This window comes from Synchytrium microbalum, assembly GCF_006535985.1.
Source record: "Synchytrium microbalum strain JEL517 chromosome Unknown SmJEL517_scf0028, whole genome shotgun sequence".
In the NCBI taxonomy this organism is placed as follows: Eukaryota; Fungi; Chytridiomycota; class Chytridiomycetes; order Synchytriales; family Synchytriaceae; genus Synchytrium; species Synchytrium microbalum.
In genome coordinates this window covers 135,845-151,495 of record NW_022158377.1, presented here as the reverse complement: position 1 = coordinate 151,495, position 15,651 = coordinate 135,845, and the positions used below count along the sequence as shown (strand labels likewise).

Here is a 15,651-nt window from a genome sequence, read left to right as displayed (position 1 = left end):
GTTTTCCTCCATCAAACACTTGATGCCTGACAACACAAGCCCACCAACAGGATTTCGAGTCCACGTACCCGAATACGATATAAATATGTACATACCGCAATCTCGAATCGAAAATCTAGATCTTTGCCCTTGGTCTGCTACCAAAACAACAGTGGGAGAGTTACGGGACTTGTGCGAGGTCGAGCTCACAAAGAAGAATGATATCGTCAAGCTACCAGACGCTCAAACTTGTGCTTCTCCTGCTATAACGACTATAGTTGATCATCAGGTTGTAACGCCACCAAATGATCTTAAGGCTCTATGGAGGAGTCCGGAGACTGGAATTATTGAATGGTGCATTGATGAGAATGAGTCGATAGCCAGCATGGTAAATACAAAGATACAAAGGGAGTTCTTTTGTTGGAACTTAGTTGGAAGAGTTATTGATTTTTTGGCCATCATTCTTTGCTAGACCTACTTCCAAATGGAGTTATCCAAGACTAGACATCTCGATGAAGTTATAAATTCTGATGGTAGTACCTCACACGTACGTATCATAATTGGATAGCTGGCCGCAATTCTATGTGCAAAACAACACCTGCACAAGTTGTCTAATCTTGATTTCACAACACAGATGCCACCCTCAATCTCCGGAGTCTTGGAAATCAAATCCAGAATCAGATCATGTTCTGGCATTCGGTCATCGCATGTATACGCCATGACAATATCTAACCTCTTGATTCTGGCCTTTGATAACGAAACACCGCAGAAAACAGAGATTGTTGATGACACAACGGAAGACCTGCATCGACTCATTGCAAAAGGACGATACTGGCTTGATTTGACTAAAGCAGATTCTGTAAAGGTCGTCAATGAAGTGAATATGGTGATCAAACTGAGTTCAGGTGAAACTTGGACATTTCATGTAGGTTTTAGCGCTTTATTTCTTTGGTGTTGTGTCTCGACATATCTCATCTGAACATTTCTGTGCTTTAGATGCCGGATGAAATTTCACGTACTTATTGGATAACCACTCTGAATCAATTGGCATCGTACTGGAGGGCTCGTAATCAGCAGGTTGAACCTGATCCAGCAAGAGCGTCACCAAAGACCCATCATCACATAAATGAAGCCGACGTTGTCCAAGAGCAATTGTATGCATATGGTGTCTGGCCGTGGTGTTTGTACTCAAAGTCTTGTTATCCAGTATTGGTATGTGTTAGACCAGCAGTTTTTTGAACATCACTGCCAAGACCAAAAACCCCCCACATTGACTCAAACATCATTGGCCATCAAATAGAAAACAGGAGTACTCGACATCAAGCACCCAGGAACACGAAAATACTTTCTCCACCAATGTATATTAACACGAACGCACCTCATCATCCTTCGCAAGACCCGCACTGTATGCATCCCTCTTCAGCAGCAATCGACTTTTGTCATGAATGGGAAACGATTAGAGCTAGATACTTGGTACAAAACACAAAGGAATCAGCCAAAGAAATTCACTGTTTACTGGGTTCAGGATGGTGACAGGTTGTTGCATACTGAATTCAAGGCGAGTGGAATTGGTGAAATGATGATGTGGGTCACGACAATTCATGTCGCGATTGATTGTAACAAGTAGTAGGAGGAGGAGCAAGATAAATTATATAAAAATGATGTAACAAGAGGCATGTACGTGTAAAAACTGTAGAGTGATAGAATCAGATCATATTAGCAAATTACTGTAAGAAATGTTGTACCAAGAAGCGAAAAAGGATAGTGAGTGTGACCTATTAGAGTTGAACCACAATTCTAAGATACTCAAATCTCGGTCTCTAGTCCTCCCGTTCTCGTCTAACTGCTTCATCGTACTCTACTTTGAGTCTTGCCACAAGTTCAGCTGTTGTGGGAATGTCCTCTGCAACGAAAAGAAAGAGAACAGGTAAATTAGTGATTGACGTAAATCAGCACCTAAAAAATCTTACTGATATTCAAAACACCATGCCCAGCAGACCATATATCCTTCCACGCCTTTCCTTCATGGGAGTCTAGACAAAAAAAGGGTCAACGAACTTGTTTTGGGTTGCTAACCATTCCTCTCTCTTAGCTTACTCACCCAAACTGGAGAAGTCTTCCTCAACCTTAGCCATATCTTTCTTGTCAAAGAAACCCGATTTCTGCAGACTCTCTCGCAAAAAGTTGGCATTGACACCAGTTACTTTGTCCGTGTACACGATAGGCAAGAAGGTTGGGGCTGGACCAGTCTTGGCTCGCAACAACATTTGCTTGTAGTCTTCGGCTGCGCCGGATTCTTGTGTTGCGATGAACCTGATGGTAGTATGAGTTGAATGGTATAATCAACTGCGATGACTGCCTTTTTTCCGCGGCGTACCTTGTACCCATGTAAGCCATATCAGCTCCTAATGTTTGAGCTGCTCTAATACCTGCACCGTCTGAGACTGATCCGGCCAAGAGAATTGTGCCCTTGAAGAATGTTCTCAACTATATATTCGACGACAATCCAAGAATCAGAAACAGTTTAGCATTTAGCGGCCAAAACGGTTAATGCAGACCTGTGGTATGAGCGCAAAGGGACTGATAGCACCAGCATGACCTCCAGCACCTGTTTTGTGGAAATGAGTTTAGCTTCGACTCAAATCAACCAACGAAAAAAAGGGACAATAAAGATGGTTATGAATTTCAGTAAGAGCACAATCTCACCAGCGCAAACAGCAATCAGCCCATCAACACCAGCTTTTGCAGCCTTTTCAGCGTGAATGCTGTTAATCACGTCATGAAACACGACTCCTCCGTAGGAATGCACGGCTTCAATGACATCCTTGGCAGCCCCGAGAGAAGTAATAACGACAGGAACCTTGTTTTTGACCACAACTTCCAAGTTTTTAGCCAGTCGTGGATTCGTTTTATGAACAATTAGGTTAACTGCATATGGAGCAGGTCGTATTTTCGTCCTTCCTGTTGATATGTGAGTAGAAAATCATTGGTATATGAGATGATGGGCCTTCATGATGCTGAATCATCGTAAACTTACCTGCGTTGAAGTTGTGATTGGATTCTTCCAGTCCAGCCTGTATTTCCTGAATCCAGGTATCAAGAGTTTCATCCGATCTAGCATTTAAAGCAGGAAAACTCCCCACAATTCCTATGTTATTAGGTCGTATCAGTCAAAAGCTCCAACAATTTGAATTCACGCAAAACATGTTTGATGACAATACCAGCACGGCAAGCAGGAAGCACAGTTTTGGGACTAGAGACCAAGAACATGGGCGCAGATATCAGCGGAACAGTCAACTGCTTGATCCATGATGGTTTCATTATGAGACTACACACATAAGCAAACGCAGTTGGACGCTCGATTATTAGAGACAACGATTGATTCAACGAGTAGCGATGAAACGAGCTTGAAACAACGCAAGCTCGCTTAATACGCATGAAAATATCTAGTTCAAATCATTGTATTCATCAACATATATACAAAGTCACGTACACAGCGACACCAAACCTCAACGACGAACAACACATCCATCATAGAGATGGACAGAGACACCCTACATCCATCAATCTCATTTTTACTTTTTGATTTCATGTTGCAGATGGTGGGCTCAACTCGTCAGCAGTGTAAGGACGAGCAAACCCTGGAGACAGCAAGAGCAAGCCCTTGACAAATTCTCCCAAAACAAAAATTAGCGAGATAACAAGGTACCACATGGGCACCGTTATAGTTATCACACTATAAAGAACAGATACTACACTTGATCTTAGCCAAAAGGCTTGAGAGGATGGGAAGAAGAAATGGTCGAGGGGTAGGTAGGAAGCAATAGATGCGTGTGGCTTGTGTGTGGCTTGGAGTACGCGCTCTGGTTGGATAAAGGGGCTTTTGGGGGATTGTGAGGAGAGGAGAGATGTGAAGGGGGCGGAAGTGAGGGTATTCTCGCGTGTACATATGGTATCTAGGCGGGCTGGTTGCTACGCAATTCCAAACATCTGTATTGACAGGGTTTATATTCACATAGACGCCTTTGACGAAATTAACATTCAAAAATTGTTTATCTAGAATCTATGCTGACATGAATGATCCTTATCGTTGGATTGACGAAAGTCATTTTTTGATTCATGCTGTGTTTGATTTTACATAGAGTCTGTTTCAGGACTGTTGCAAACTGACAACGAAAAAGCTTGCGTGATGTAAGCAAATGTTGTGACAATGACCTTTTATTCAACCATGCAAGATCTCTCAACGCTACGAAAGTGTAGCATGAGCGATACTATAGGCGTTACTAGTGACTATGGCTTGACCTGCAATCATTATAGATGCCATAACAGCTAAATCTTCAGGAGCAATAGCATTATCCCTTGAAACAGCCAGTCCACTTTCACTAACTCTTCGTTTAATCAAATACTGAAGAGCCACATCAGAGAATTTCAGCCATGCAGTGAGTGTGTTTCTCAAATCCGGTATTGATTGTTTCAAGTGAATGTATCCACGTTCGTATAATGCCATTGTGACTTCATAGTCGTTCAAGCTCTTCACCCCCACGTGTCGAATCAACTAGAGTTGGTGGAAGAGGTTGTTAGAGAACTTCATCAAATAGCTATTCTTTTCCGTTCTTTTGGCCATGTACTGACCTGATCATCTTTCACAATCCAATCAGCCCATTGAGTCAGCTTCTCTAGAGGAGGCAGAGGCACAAACATTCTAATACTTTGGTCTAGTGATGCGGACGGTATACTTCGACGAGTGGTGAAATTTAAATATCGAGTTAAGACAGTCAACTCTGAGTGAGACATGTTGAGGGGAGAAAGATGGGATCGGAAGTGGTCGAATAATGGTTGTAGTTGTGTGTATGGAATTACAATGGTTGGATTCTCGTATTGCTGTTTAGCTCGTGCTATCTAATAGACAGCCAAAAGGTTTCTTAAGCAAAAAAAATTGCACGTGTAATGTCGCCTTACGTACCAAGGCATTCAGTCTCTGCAACCTCAAATCTGTATCATGCGATTCTACTGATCGTGTTGAAACATCACTCAACAGCTTGAGCACATTCATAGCTTCATTCGTTCTCCATGCCGTTGCATCTTTCAATACCAGGCTCTACGAAAGAGTTTGATGAGCATTCGTTGAGAGTCCCAACAGACCTTTTTGTCCTTACGTATAATGTGGGCGTGACAAATACGAACGGATAGAGAGAAGGGAAGCGACGAATAACAGATACTTTGAGCTGTTGAATTGGGATAAAGTATATCACCAGTCCAGGTATCACTGCCAACAGGTCTGTCTTTGCCCTACAACAACATTGGCAACGTGTCAAGCAAACTCATTGGCGAAGAGCTAGACGTGATTCCATTCTTACTGTTGTATCAGAACAATGTCAAAACGATCTCGTATCCTCTTATTGTCCCAGTAGATGTTAAATGCTGTTCGTGATATTGATAGTAGTTGCGCAAGTCCTTCCATCTAGCCGATTCAGCCAAAGAGAATAGAGTAAGTCTCTTGCATAGACCCTAAAGCATGTATCCATCACACTTTACCAGCTCATTGAGTGGTTGCGAAAAGCTTCGTTCAAACAAACTTGATTTTTTTGCTTTTGACACATCGTCCTAATAAGACCAGGGTGAGATTGGGTCGTACAGATCTGAGCTTGAATTCATCAATGAGATGATATCTGTGCTTACATTTTTGTTTTTGTTTGATTTGGTGACAGATGCAGTCGATGCAAAACGCACAACTGAAGGATTTATCTGGAGCAGACCAGTAAGAGGTTGTAATTGTATGGAAGGCCGCAGATGGTGCTGACGAGAGTTCAATAGTACTGACACGATTCTTTTGCAGGACATCTTTTTCTGTTCTATTCTGCAATTCTGGTTGAAAACACGAATGATGAGTTCAAAGACCGAAAAGGCATCAAGGCCAGGTCAAACGATTACTATTGGAGCAAAACGACCCTTTGGAAGTCGTAGTCTCTATTTTGAAATACACGGATCAGGCTCAAAGAAGATCTTATTCATGTACGTCGCGAAACATTTCAATGTGCTGATCCAACATTCGCCAACCCGGTTTTTGCCATAGTATGGGTTAGTAACGTCAATTTTCTGCCTCGGATCATCACGATAATAACATTTTCAACTTCAGGATTCAGTGTTCCGTCAACAGGATGGGTAATAAGCTTGTCGCGGTGACGTGGCACTTGGATCCATGCCATTTCAACGCTCGTTTACTTGATAACACCTGCTCTCGCTCTGATTTACTGCTTTTGCTGCCTCATAGTCAAACCAAGTCGAGCACTTTGCCAACAGCACTGAATACCAAATATGTGTGTTCGATAATATTGGAGTGGGTAGCTCGGATGCACCTAAAGGCCGCTATTCGATTGCAGAGATGGCAAAGGATGCTCATGAGCTACTTGTGTATCTGCATTGGACGTCTCAAGTCCATGTAGTGTAAGGCTATTATTACTTTTTAGCTCTGGTAGCGTTTGACGCAACTCACTCCTGTCTTAAAATAGCTCAATCTCAATGGGAGGCATGGTGAGTCCGATCCACTGAAGGTAATTTTTACCTATTAACTGATTCAAAAATGTTAGATTGCACTGGAGCTCATGCTTTTGGCGCCTTCGATGTTTGAATCTTGCATGTTAATCAGCACACATGGTGGCATGTCAATCCCACCTTTTGGAGGCGCATTGGCTGTGCCCAGATCCATGCTGGAGAAATCTGGCCGTAAAAAGCTTGAAATACTTCAGTCAATGTTGTTCCCACCACTCTTCTTAGAATCGCCTGCCTCTGGTGGGAAATTCAAAACACAGAGGGAGCAGACATTCGCATATCTTGCTAATCGAGAGTCTGGGGTACCAATGACAACCGCGCAAGGAGCTTCAGGGCAGTTAGCAGCTATATTCTGGCACTATGTTTCTCGAAAACGATTAGAAAAGCTATCACGTACTCAAATTCGCTTCATCGTTGTCACTGGAACTTGGGATCAGGTAGGCTTTGGATTGCACTTGGGGTACGAACGCTCGTTTACTGTAAATCACTTTAAAAGCTAGTCAGGCCAACAAACTCGATGCACTTGGCCCACCATCTAAACTGCCCACTTGAAGTCGTTGTTGGTGGCGGTCATGCCCTGCCTTCTGAGCGTAGTGACTGGTAAGTGCTCACATGTTGAATTTTAGAAATCTTTGCTAATCGCGTAGTTGCTAGGATGAACATGTTCATTGAAGGTCATGTTAATAAGACGCTGAAACGCGCAACGCCTGAACCATTGAGGGCCTCACTGTAATGACATTTTGCTGTGTATCTCCTTTGGGATTGAATCTGTAACTTTCCTTGGCTGTTTTCTGCCCTTGACTCCTTTGTCCATTAATAAAATATAAAATATGTTGTTACGTAAATCGTGGTAAATTTTCTTTGACGTTGGCGACGTGATTTAACATGTACAGCCCTCCCCACGCGTTCTGTGCGGTAACGAGGGCTTTGCCGTTATTTGTTTCTTTTCGATCCACCAACATACGAAAATAGAATCCTTCACCAGCATCAAAACAGCAGTTGAATCAAGCCAGACAAGAGCTTGAGACATCGCTGTGGATCAAGGCAGGCTGCAACAGGCTTCAACGTTGCTACGAAATGCTCAAAACTATGAAGTTGGTTGCACTACTAAGCGGTATCTTGTTTTCCTCGAAAGAGGTTCAAGCAAGTGGGCCTGCAGCTGCTGTAGCCAGTCCATTAGCTGTCATTCCAGGTGCAAACTCCACTCTACCAGCTCACATATGGGGTTTTGCTAGTTGTAAGTTGCATGGTCTGAATCGGAGTTTGTCTTGAACATTTGTGTGGAGGACCTCTGCATGGAGAGAGGGAAAGTCTGGAACGTTTTCATTGGATTGTACATCTATTGGATCGTAGATATCAGGGCCCGGCTTGCTTTTGCAGTTGTTGATATCATCTCTATGCTGTTGTTACGATGTTGAGGCCAAGACAAATAGTTCTTTATTCCCAATGATTAACTCGAAGAATTTGACTCATAAGACTATATTTCTTCAAGAAATGTACTGACTCTACCATATTAAATCAACTTAGCTGCCTTCCAAGTCGAAGGAAGTGTGTCTGCTGATGGACGAGGAACCACAGTATGGGATACATGGACTCACAACGCAACTGTATGTTGCGAAGGAGGAACCAATGCAGATACAGCCGCAGACGCCTACAAAAGATATCCAGAAGATCTGGCCATCATGAAGAACCTCAATGCTCAAGCTTACCGTTTCAGTATTTCCTGGGCCCGTATCTTCCCTAATGGTATTGGAACGCCTAATGCAGCCGGTATTGCATACTACAATACCTTCATAAATGCCGTGATTGCCGCTGGACTCATCCCTATTGCTACAATGTACCATGTAAGCATCTGTACCTTGTCTTCAATGAAGACGTTTCGGTCAGCAAGTACAGGTTCTGATGCTCCATCATTTAATAGTGGGATTTGCCAACTGCCTTGGCCACAAAGTATGGTGGATGGACTGATCCTCAGATCATTGCTGTGAGTAAAGAACCTTGATCATCGTCTCCGAAAATTCGATACTGATTTTTGCGTACATTATATGTTACAGGACTTCAACACCTACGCTGATACGCTATTCAGCAACTATGGTGACAGAGTAAAGATATGGTTAACTATGAACGAACCCTATTCGGAATGTTACCAAGGATACACAGGTGGTAAATGGCCTCCAGGCATGTCCAACAATGTGACTGCTCAATTAATGTGTGATCACTACCACATACTGGCCCATGCTACGACCGTCAACACATACAAAACCAAATATCGATACCAAGCCGGCCAAATCTCTTGGGTATACGTCTGTGATTGGAATGAACCAATGAACGCCACTGCTGGATCGCCAGACATAGCAGCATCTCAAGCGGCCATGGAATTCGAAATTGGCAGATACGCTGACCCTATATATACAGGAGACTATCCAGCATCCATGAGAACAGCGTACGGTACGCAATTGCCTACGTTTACTCCAACCCAAAAAGCACTGGTACTAGGAGCCGCCGACTTCTTTGGACTAAACGTGTACACAGCATATTATGTACAAGCATGTGCTGGAAGTCCGTTTTGTCGTGTAACAGGACCATCAGGAACCGCAACTCTGTCAAATAATGCTGGGTTTGTTATTGGTGGAGTGCTCACTGGAACATCCTGGTTTTACTATGCACCTATGGCTATGAGAAGGAATATCAATTGGATCCACAACCGATATGGATGTCCAATCTTTGTTACAGAGAATGGATTCTCTGTGAATGGAGAACCATCCATGACCACTGCTCAAGCCGTATCAGATAATACCAGAGTCAAGTTCTTTGCAGATTACTTGGCTCAGATGGATATAGCTATTAGGCAGGACAAGATTAACATTATGGGATATCTTGCTTGGTGTAAGTTATCACTCTATTGCTTGCCATCCTTTTTTGGGGTGCCAACAAGGCTTGCCGTCGACTCCGTTTGGACTTGCAAGTCTAGTTTGGTTACTATGATACTCATCCGCCTTTTGTTTCGATTTTAGCCATTGTGGATAACTTTGAATGGACATCAGCATTCGCTGAACGATTTGGTGTTGTGCACATAGATTATCCGACCTTCCCTGCTACCATGGGTGGTGTTGCCGGCGTTGGTAATGGGACATTAAATCGTACTGTGAAGCAATCTGCTACCTTCTTGTCGACCTACTTTGCCAATTACACTTGGGGCGGATAAGAAACAGCAAGTTGAATAAACGTAAATAGTCGAACAATTCAATAGCAAGAAGAAGACGGAGCAGGCCTCGCATATATGCTTTTATTTTACCAAAATCCTTCTATAATATAGTACAGTCGTGGTGTCTAGCGAACTCTTTCGGGTGTAGTGATTTGTTGCGTCTCGTCAAGTTTCAAAGTCTGAAGCTTCTATTCGCTTGGCACCTGCACGTTCCGGACTGACCAAATTTTGTAAAATTAATCTTGCACGTTCTTCGAAACCCATTACGTTTGTCCCCTGAGCTTGTTCGGTCACGACTCGGCTAAAGTGATGTCACTTGAGAAAAGAGCCACTGTTCTCAATTTTTTGCTAAAGCTTAAGTCAAGGATTTCTCGATATTTTGTGTATTGATCGCTGGCTGGAGAAGATCAGTCTCGAATTGGACTCCTAGTAGTGTAGTTTGGTACAGAGTCCGCTGACCGATTGTGTCTTCCATCTGGCGTAAACATCGTGAAAACATTTTACAAATCACATCGCTTCGCAAAGATGGCCACACCACCATCGACCATCGGAAACACTGGCAGACGCATGTCAATTGTAGGAGAGATCTTGAATCCAGCTACAATTAGTGAGGATCTAACGCAACAACTGGAAACACCGATCATGAGTTCTCGTGGATCAACATCGAGTTACAAGAGCCAAGGTGAGTGAGCGAGTGAAATGCATTTACCTGCATATAGGCCACTCCTGACCTCTGTTCTCACCTATCTAGGTCCGTCGTTCCTAGGCAATGACGGAAAGGATGGTGTACAGCATCAAGGTGCTACGGACGGCCCTGAAGTAAAAGCCAACATCTTTGCAAAGATGTTCTTTACATGGATGACTCCCTTGATGTTTAAAGGATACAGGAATCCTCTGCAGCAGTCTGATCTCTATTCGCTCCTACCGAAATTCGATGCCAAATACATCAGTGATATCTTTCACGAACGTATAGGAATGAAGAGAAAGGCCATGGGGAATATTGAATCTGAAGAGATTGAGAGAGGGTTTAGAGGAGAGATTCTAAAGAGTTTCTTTATGATAATGTGGAAGGACTTTCTCATGTCTGCAGTCTTTGAGATCTCACAGTCTTGGAGTACGCTATTGACTCCGTTGATATTGAGTCAAATATTACGTTTCCTGTCTACAAAGGATACTCCGGATGCTGCACCTCTGTATACGGGTTATTGCTGGGCACTGTTGTTGTTTTTCGCGCAAGTAAGACTTTTCAGACCACAACCTTGTTCATTGTGCCATCATTAACCGTATAATTTATTAGGTAAATGTATCTATATCAAATTCTGCCAAAGAGCTGAAAGTTAGGAGTCTTGGAGTCCGCATGAAAACCATCATGGTGTCAGCTATATTCAGGAAATCGTTGCGCTTATCAGCACGTTCAAGACACGAATACCCTTCTGGACGAGTTATGAATGTGAGTACAGATGTGGAGGACGATCAGCATTTGTATTGACTAGAACTTTGCGGCTCCTAATCAAGTTTTGTTGATTGGACCTTTGCGGTTTCGTATTCAAGATTTGCGTTGACTAAATTTTTGCGTCTTATATTAGCTGCTGGCCCAAGACACAAACACCCTGGAATGGTTCTCTCAATGGATCCACGACATGTGGAGTGTACCAGTCCAGATCATTTTCCTGTCCCTCTTGCTAGTATACTACCTCGGACGAGCTGGCGTACGTATCAGTTTTGAGATTTGAAAACATCGCTCTACTCACTGATTTCTCGTTTCTTAGGCCTTTGGTGTTCTCTGTGTACTGTTAGGATTGACAATTCAATTCGTCTTGATGAGAGTTGCCGAACGTATCGAATCAAAGGCGTTAAATTTCTCGGACTCGAGAGTTAAATTGACCTCTGAAGCCCTTCAAGGAATGAAGATCATCAAAGTGAGTTCAAAGTGTTGCCACCCTTTTCGGGCTTTGACAGGAAGCAGCATATTTATCCATCTTGAGTAGTTCTTCTCATGGGAAACCTTCTTCATCAATCGCCTGACTAATCTACGAGAAGAAGACTTGAAACGTCAACGATGGTTGGCATTCATCAATTCCACATTTAACGGCATTGTGCAGCTGATCCCTGTAGTGATCAGTATTACTGTTTTCTCACTGTAGGTTGATCACCTGTTGATAACTATTGAGTCCACCTATTAACATTGGATTCCCTTTCTAGTTACTGGTACCAAAATGGTCGTCTCGACCCCGTGGTTATCTTCCCTGCTCTAAGTGCAATCAACATTTTGCGTGGACCTATGATTATGGTAAGATAGCAATACCACTCAAACGTCTCCTTTGCAAATAGTCATATCATGTTCTTTCATCACAGATGCCTCTGAACTTGCAACTCCTTTGGCAAGCTATCGTCGCCGTGCGTCGTCTGGCCAAATACCTTTCAGCAGACGAACTAGATTCACCACCTACTGTTCACGATGCTTCTGATGACAAGAAGAACTCCATAGTCATCAAGGAGTCTGACTTTTTCTGGCAGGAATGGGAAACATGGGTATGTGTTACTTGAAAGGATATTCCATAGCAGAATTACTAACATCTCTTACCAAAAGGACCCATCTGTCACTCAAGAAGCCAACACTAAATCGAAGCAGTCTTGGTCCTCGTCCATCAAAACCAGGATCTCCTCCATTAAGAACGCCTTGTTCAAGAACAAGAGCAATAGCAACGAAAAACTGGTCAAGGAGGACTCACCCGCCAAGCCAACAATAGCAGAGAAACCACCATCAGTCATGCACTTACAAGGTATTGATTTCACTATACCGAAAGGCTCTCTTACAGCAATCGTCGGCTCGGTTGGGTGTGGTAAATCGTCGTTACTTGGTGCTCTTACTGGTGAAATGTCTCGAGCCAAAGGATCTGTTGACATTTATGGAACGACAGCCCTAGCCAATCAACAAGGTTGGATTACAAACGATTCCATCAAGAACAATGTCTTATTCGGCACTGAGTATGATGCTGGACGATATCGAGAAGTTGTGCGAGTCACGGCATTGGAGAGAGACTTGCGAGAGTTTGCTGATGGTGATCTCACTGAGGTCGGTACGCAAGGGTTGACATTAAGTGGAGGCCAAATTGCTCGTGTCTCGTTAGCTAGGGCTATATATAGGTATTTTAGTTTTCGCATATCTTCCATTTTTATTATTTAACTAAGCTTTATTCATGAAGGAATGCTGATATCATCTACATGGACGATGTCCTCGCCGCAGTCGATAGTCACGTCGGTGCTCATATCTTTGAGAAATGTATTCGAGACTACTGTTCAGATAAGACTCGATTACTTGTTACCCATCAGATTCACTTTTTGGTAAGGCTTTGAACTCTTTGGTAGCACTCCAAAATGCGAATACTTACATGACCAATTCGTTTTGATAGCCACAAGTGGATTATATTTTGTATATGGAAAAGGGTCAAATTACCGAAAGAGGCACATATCATGAGCTGTTGAGTGCCAATGGTTCATTCGCCAAACTGGTTGAACAATATGGTGTACCCGAAGAAGAAGAATCAAAAGAAGCACGAGTAGAAGCAGTTGGCTCCGAAAAGCTGGAGATTCCCAATGGAGACTTGTCCCGTGGTATATCATCAATGAAGAGGAAGAACTCGGTTGCTACAACCAGTTCTTTCGAGAATAAGGACAAGCCTAGGGCTCTAATGAGTCAGGAGGAGCGTGAGGAGGGGTCTATTAAATTCACGCACTACCTTATGTTTATGAATGCATTTGGAGGCATCTGGGTCGCTGTTTTGATGCTGGTCGGGCTAGTGGTATACATTGCTTTCCGTTTGGCATCTGATTTGATGTTGCTCTTTTGGACTACGGACAGACTGGGCAAATCATTTGAATTCTATATCATTCTGTATGCTGTATTTGGAGCTCTATTTGTTCTTGGCTCATGTAAGTTTCCTGGCGTCTGGCTGAATTTCCCAAGGGAGTGGAACTTACCAAATGAATATTTCATATTTAGATCTACATGGATTATTTGTTTTCTTACTGTGCCTCAAAGCTTCTAAGAATTTGCATAATGCTGCTTTGGCTAGAGTTTTCAAATCACCAGTAAGTTCAAACGTTTTCAGAGACACGAATTTATTCATTTAGATCTCCAGGCACTAAATCACTATTTTTTGTAGATGAGTTTCTTTGAAACGCAGCCACTGGGTCGTATTCTTTCTCGATTCAGTCGTGACGTGTCTGAGATAGATCGCTTTATGGCTCAAATGCTACGGTAAATGGTTGCAAGTACCTCAAAGCCTTCAACGATGTCAATGACAAGTTTGGTTTGTCTCTTAGTGCCACGCTGAATCTGCTTGGTTCTATGCTGGGAACAATAGGACTGGTAAAACGAAGTGTTTTTCCACTCTCGAATCGTTCGTCTTCTGTATCTCACACGCATCGTCCCGTCATTCCCAGATCGCATTTGCTGTACCCTACATGCTGATTCTCTTTGGTACGCTCGTTACTAAAACAAATCTACTCTTGAATGATGAACGAATCAATAATTTATACGTTTCCGCTTTTTTTTAGCCATCATCGTGCCGTCTTACATCGTGATGCAAAACTTTTACTCAGCTTCCAACCGAGAACTGAAGCGATTGGAATCACTAGCTCGATCACCACTATTCGCTCAAGTTTCTGAATCTTTGACGGGATTGCCTACGATCCGTGCATACCGTGAACAAACGAGATTCACCACCGTCAACAACAACCTGTTGAATGAAGCCAACAAACCTACTTATTTACGAACTGCAGCTGGTTGTTGGGTGTCGATTCGAGCCCAATGCATGGTCGCTGTAATGGTTTGGCTAGTTCCCACTCTTGGAATTGCTCTAAATGTTCCAACTGCTATATTGGGTTTAGCCTTATCGTATGGTATTACCATTCTGGGTTTGCTCAATTGGTCGCTCAGGTATAAATGCTGATGATTAGGTTACCACGAGAAGCACTTTATTCACCTACGAAATCGCATTTTAGAAACATTGCCGAGATTGAATCTAGAATGAATTCAATCGAACGATTGGGTTACTATGGTACACAACTCCCACAGGAACGTACTACTGGAAATCCTAAACCAGATGGTTGGCCATTCGCTGGTGAAATCACGCTCAAGCATGTCGAGCTCAAGTATAGAGAAGAATTGGACCCTGTTCTCAAAGATGTTTCCCTGAACATCCACGGTGCTGAAAAGATTGGTGTTGTAGGCCGAACAGGGTAAGCGATGTTTCCAATCTTCATTATTATTTGACTATTTTTCTGACCTTTTGTTGGTGCTAATCGCATATTCAATCTTCAGAGCTGGCAAATCGAGTATCATCGCAGCACTTTTCTCTTTGGTAGAGCTCAGTAAAGGCAGTATCGAAATCGATGGTGTCGATACCAGCACCTTGACTCTCAAAGATTTGCGAAATGGACTGTCCATCATTCCACAAACGCCCACGCTCTTCGACGGGAGTGTGAGATCCAACTTGGATATGTCAGGAATCCATACTGATGACGCAATATGGACTGCGTTGAGACGGTGTGGATTGTATGAAGTTATTAGTAGCTTGGATGGCAAGCTGGAATCTCAAGTGTCTGAAGGGTATGTGGAAAAGCTGTGTAGAGCCTTTGCAGCTATTTTATCTGACAATTTTATTGTCTTTCAGTGGTGAAAACTTTAGTGTCGGTCAAAGACAGCTGATGTGTCTTGGACGAGCCATGCTTTCCAAAGCACGTATCATTTTGATTGATGAGGCTACTGCCTCTGTAGATGTCGAGACAGATGCCAAGATTCAGGAACTGCTTCGTCAAGACTTTGCCCACTACACGATCATTACCATTGCTCATAGGCAAGTATTTGCCAAAGCTGTTCAATAGTTGTCGATACCTTGTTGTAACATCGTGAC

At 43.0% G+C, this 15,651-nt stretch overlaps 5 protein-coding genes across 5 annotated transcripts; 3 read left to right on the top strand and 2 right to left on the bottom strand.

Annotated features, from left to right (window-relative positions):
- Positions 1 to 1,799: 1,799 nt before the first annotated feature.
- SmJEL517_g04302 (nitronate monooxygenase) lies at positions 1,800 to 3,300 on the bottom strand (the record flags this gene model as incomplete). Its single annotated transcript, XM_031170230.1, has 8 exons — positions 1,800 to 1,882; positions 1,950 to 2,012; positions 2,081 to 2,292; positions 2,357 to 2,466; positions 2,538 to 2,587; positions 2,686 to 2,940; positions 3,017 to 3,127; positions 3,201 to 3,300. 8 exons carry the CDS (start codon positions 3,298 to 3,300, stop codon positions 1,800 to 1,802), a joined length of 984 nt encoding a protein of 327 aa, XP_031023763.1.
- Positions 3,301 to 4,225: 925 nt separating this feature from the next.
- On the bottom strand, positions 4,226 to 5,440 carry SmJEL517_g04301 (uncharacterized protein; the record flags this gene model as incomplete). Its single annotated transcript, XM_031170229.1, has 5 exons — positions 4,226 to 4,534; positions 4,612 to 4,878; positions 4,943 to 5,077; positions 5,136 to 5,268; positions 5,337 to 5,440. 5 exons carry the CDS (start codon positions 5,438 to 5,440, stop codon positions 4,226 to 4,228), a joined length of 948 nt encoding a protein of 315 aa, XP_031023762.1.
- Positions 5,441 to 6,137: 697 nt separating this feature from the next.
- On the top strand, positions 6,138 to 7,261 carry SmJEL517_g04300 (uncharacterized protein; the record flags this gene model as incomplete). Its single annotated transcript, XM_031170228.1, has 6 exons — positions 6,138 to 6,158; positions 6,251 to 6,423; positions 6,489 to 6,510; positions 6,567 to 6,965; positions 7,025 to 7,128; positions 7,183 to 7,261. 6 exons carry the CDS (start codon positions 6,138 to 6,140, stop codon positions 7,259 to 7,261), a joined length of 798 nt encoding a protein of 265 aa, XP_031023761.1.
- A 356-nt stretch (positions 7,262 to 7,617) lies between these two features.
- Positions 7,618 to 9,733, top strand: SmJEL517_g04299 (uncharacterized protein; the record flags this gene model as incomplete). The annotated part of the gene is made up of 5 exons (XM_031170227.1): positions 7,618 to 7,765; positions 8,056 to 8,372; positions 8,450 to 8,512; positions 8,583 to 9,414; positions 9,543 to 9,733. The coding sequence occupies 5 exons, from the start codon at positions 7,618 to 7,620 to the stop codon at positions 9,731 to 9,733; spliced, it is 1,551 nt and encodes a 516-aa protein (XP_031023801.1).
- A 525-nt stretch (positions 9,734 to 10,258) lies between these two features.
- On the top strand, positions 10,259 to 15,622 carry SmJEL517_g04298 (uncharacterized protein; the record flags this gene model as incomplete). Its single annotated transcript, XM_031170226.1, has 19 exons — positions 10,259 to 10,415; positions 10,485 to 10,969; positions 11,031 to 11,183; positions 11,320 to 11,442; positions 11,503 to 11,652; positions 11,722 to 11,873; positions 11,936 to 12,023; positions 12,089 to 12,265; positions 12,324 to 12,880; positions 12,940 to 13,078; positions 13,147 to 13,666; positions 13,737 to 13,825; positions 13,900 to 13,994; positions 14,060 to 14,105; positions 14,180 to 14,216; positions 14,294 to 14,675; positions 14,741 to 14,977; positions 15,060 to 15,347; positions 15,412 to 15,622. The coding sequence occupies 19 exons, from the start codon at positions 10,259 to 10,261 to the stop codon at positions 15,620 to 15,622; spliced, it is 4,086 nt and encodes a 1,361-aa protein (XP_031023800.1).
- Positions 15,623 to 15,651: the final 29 nt, after the last annotated feature.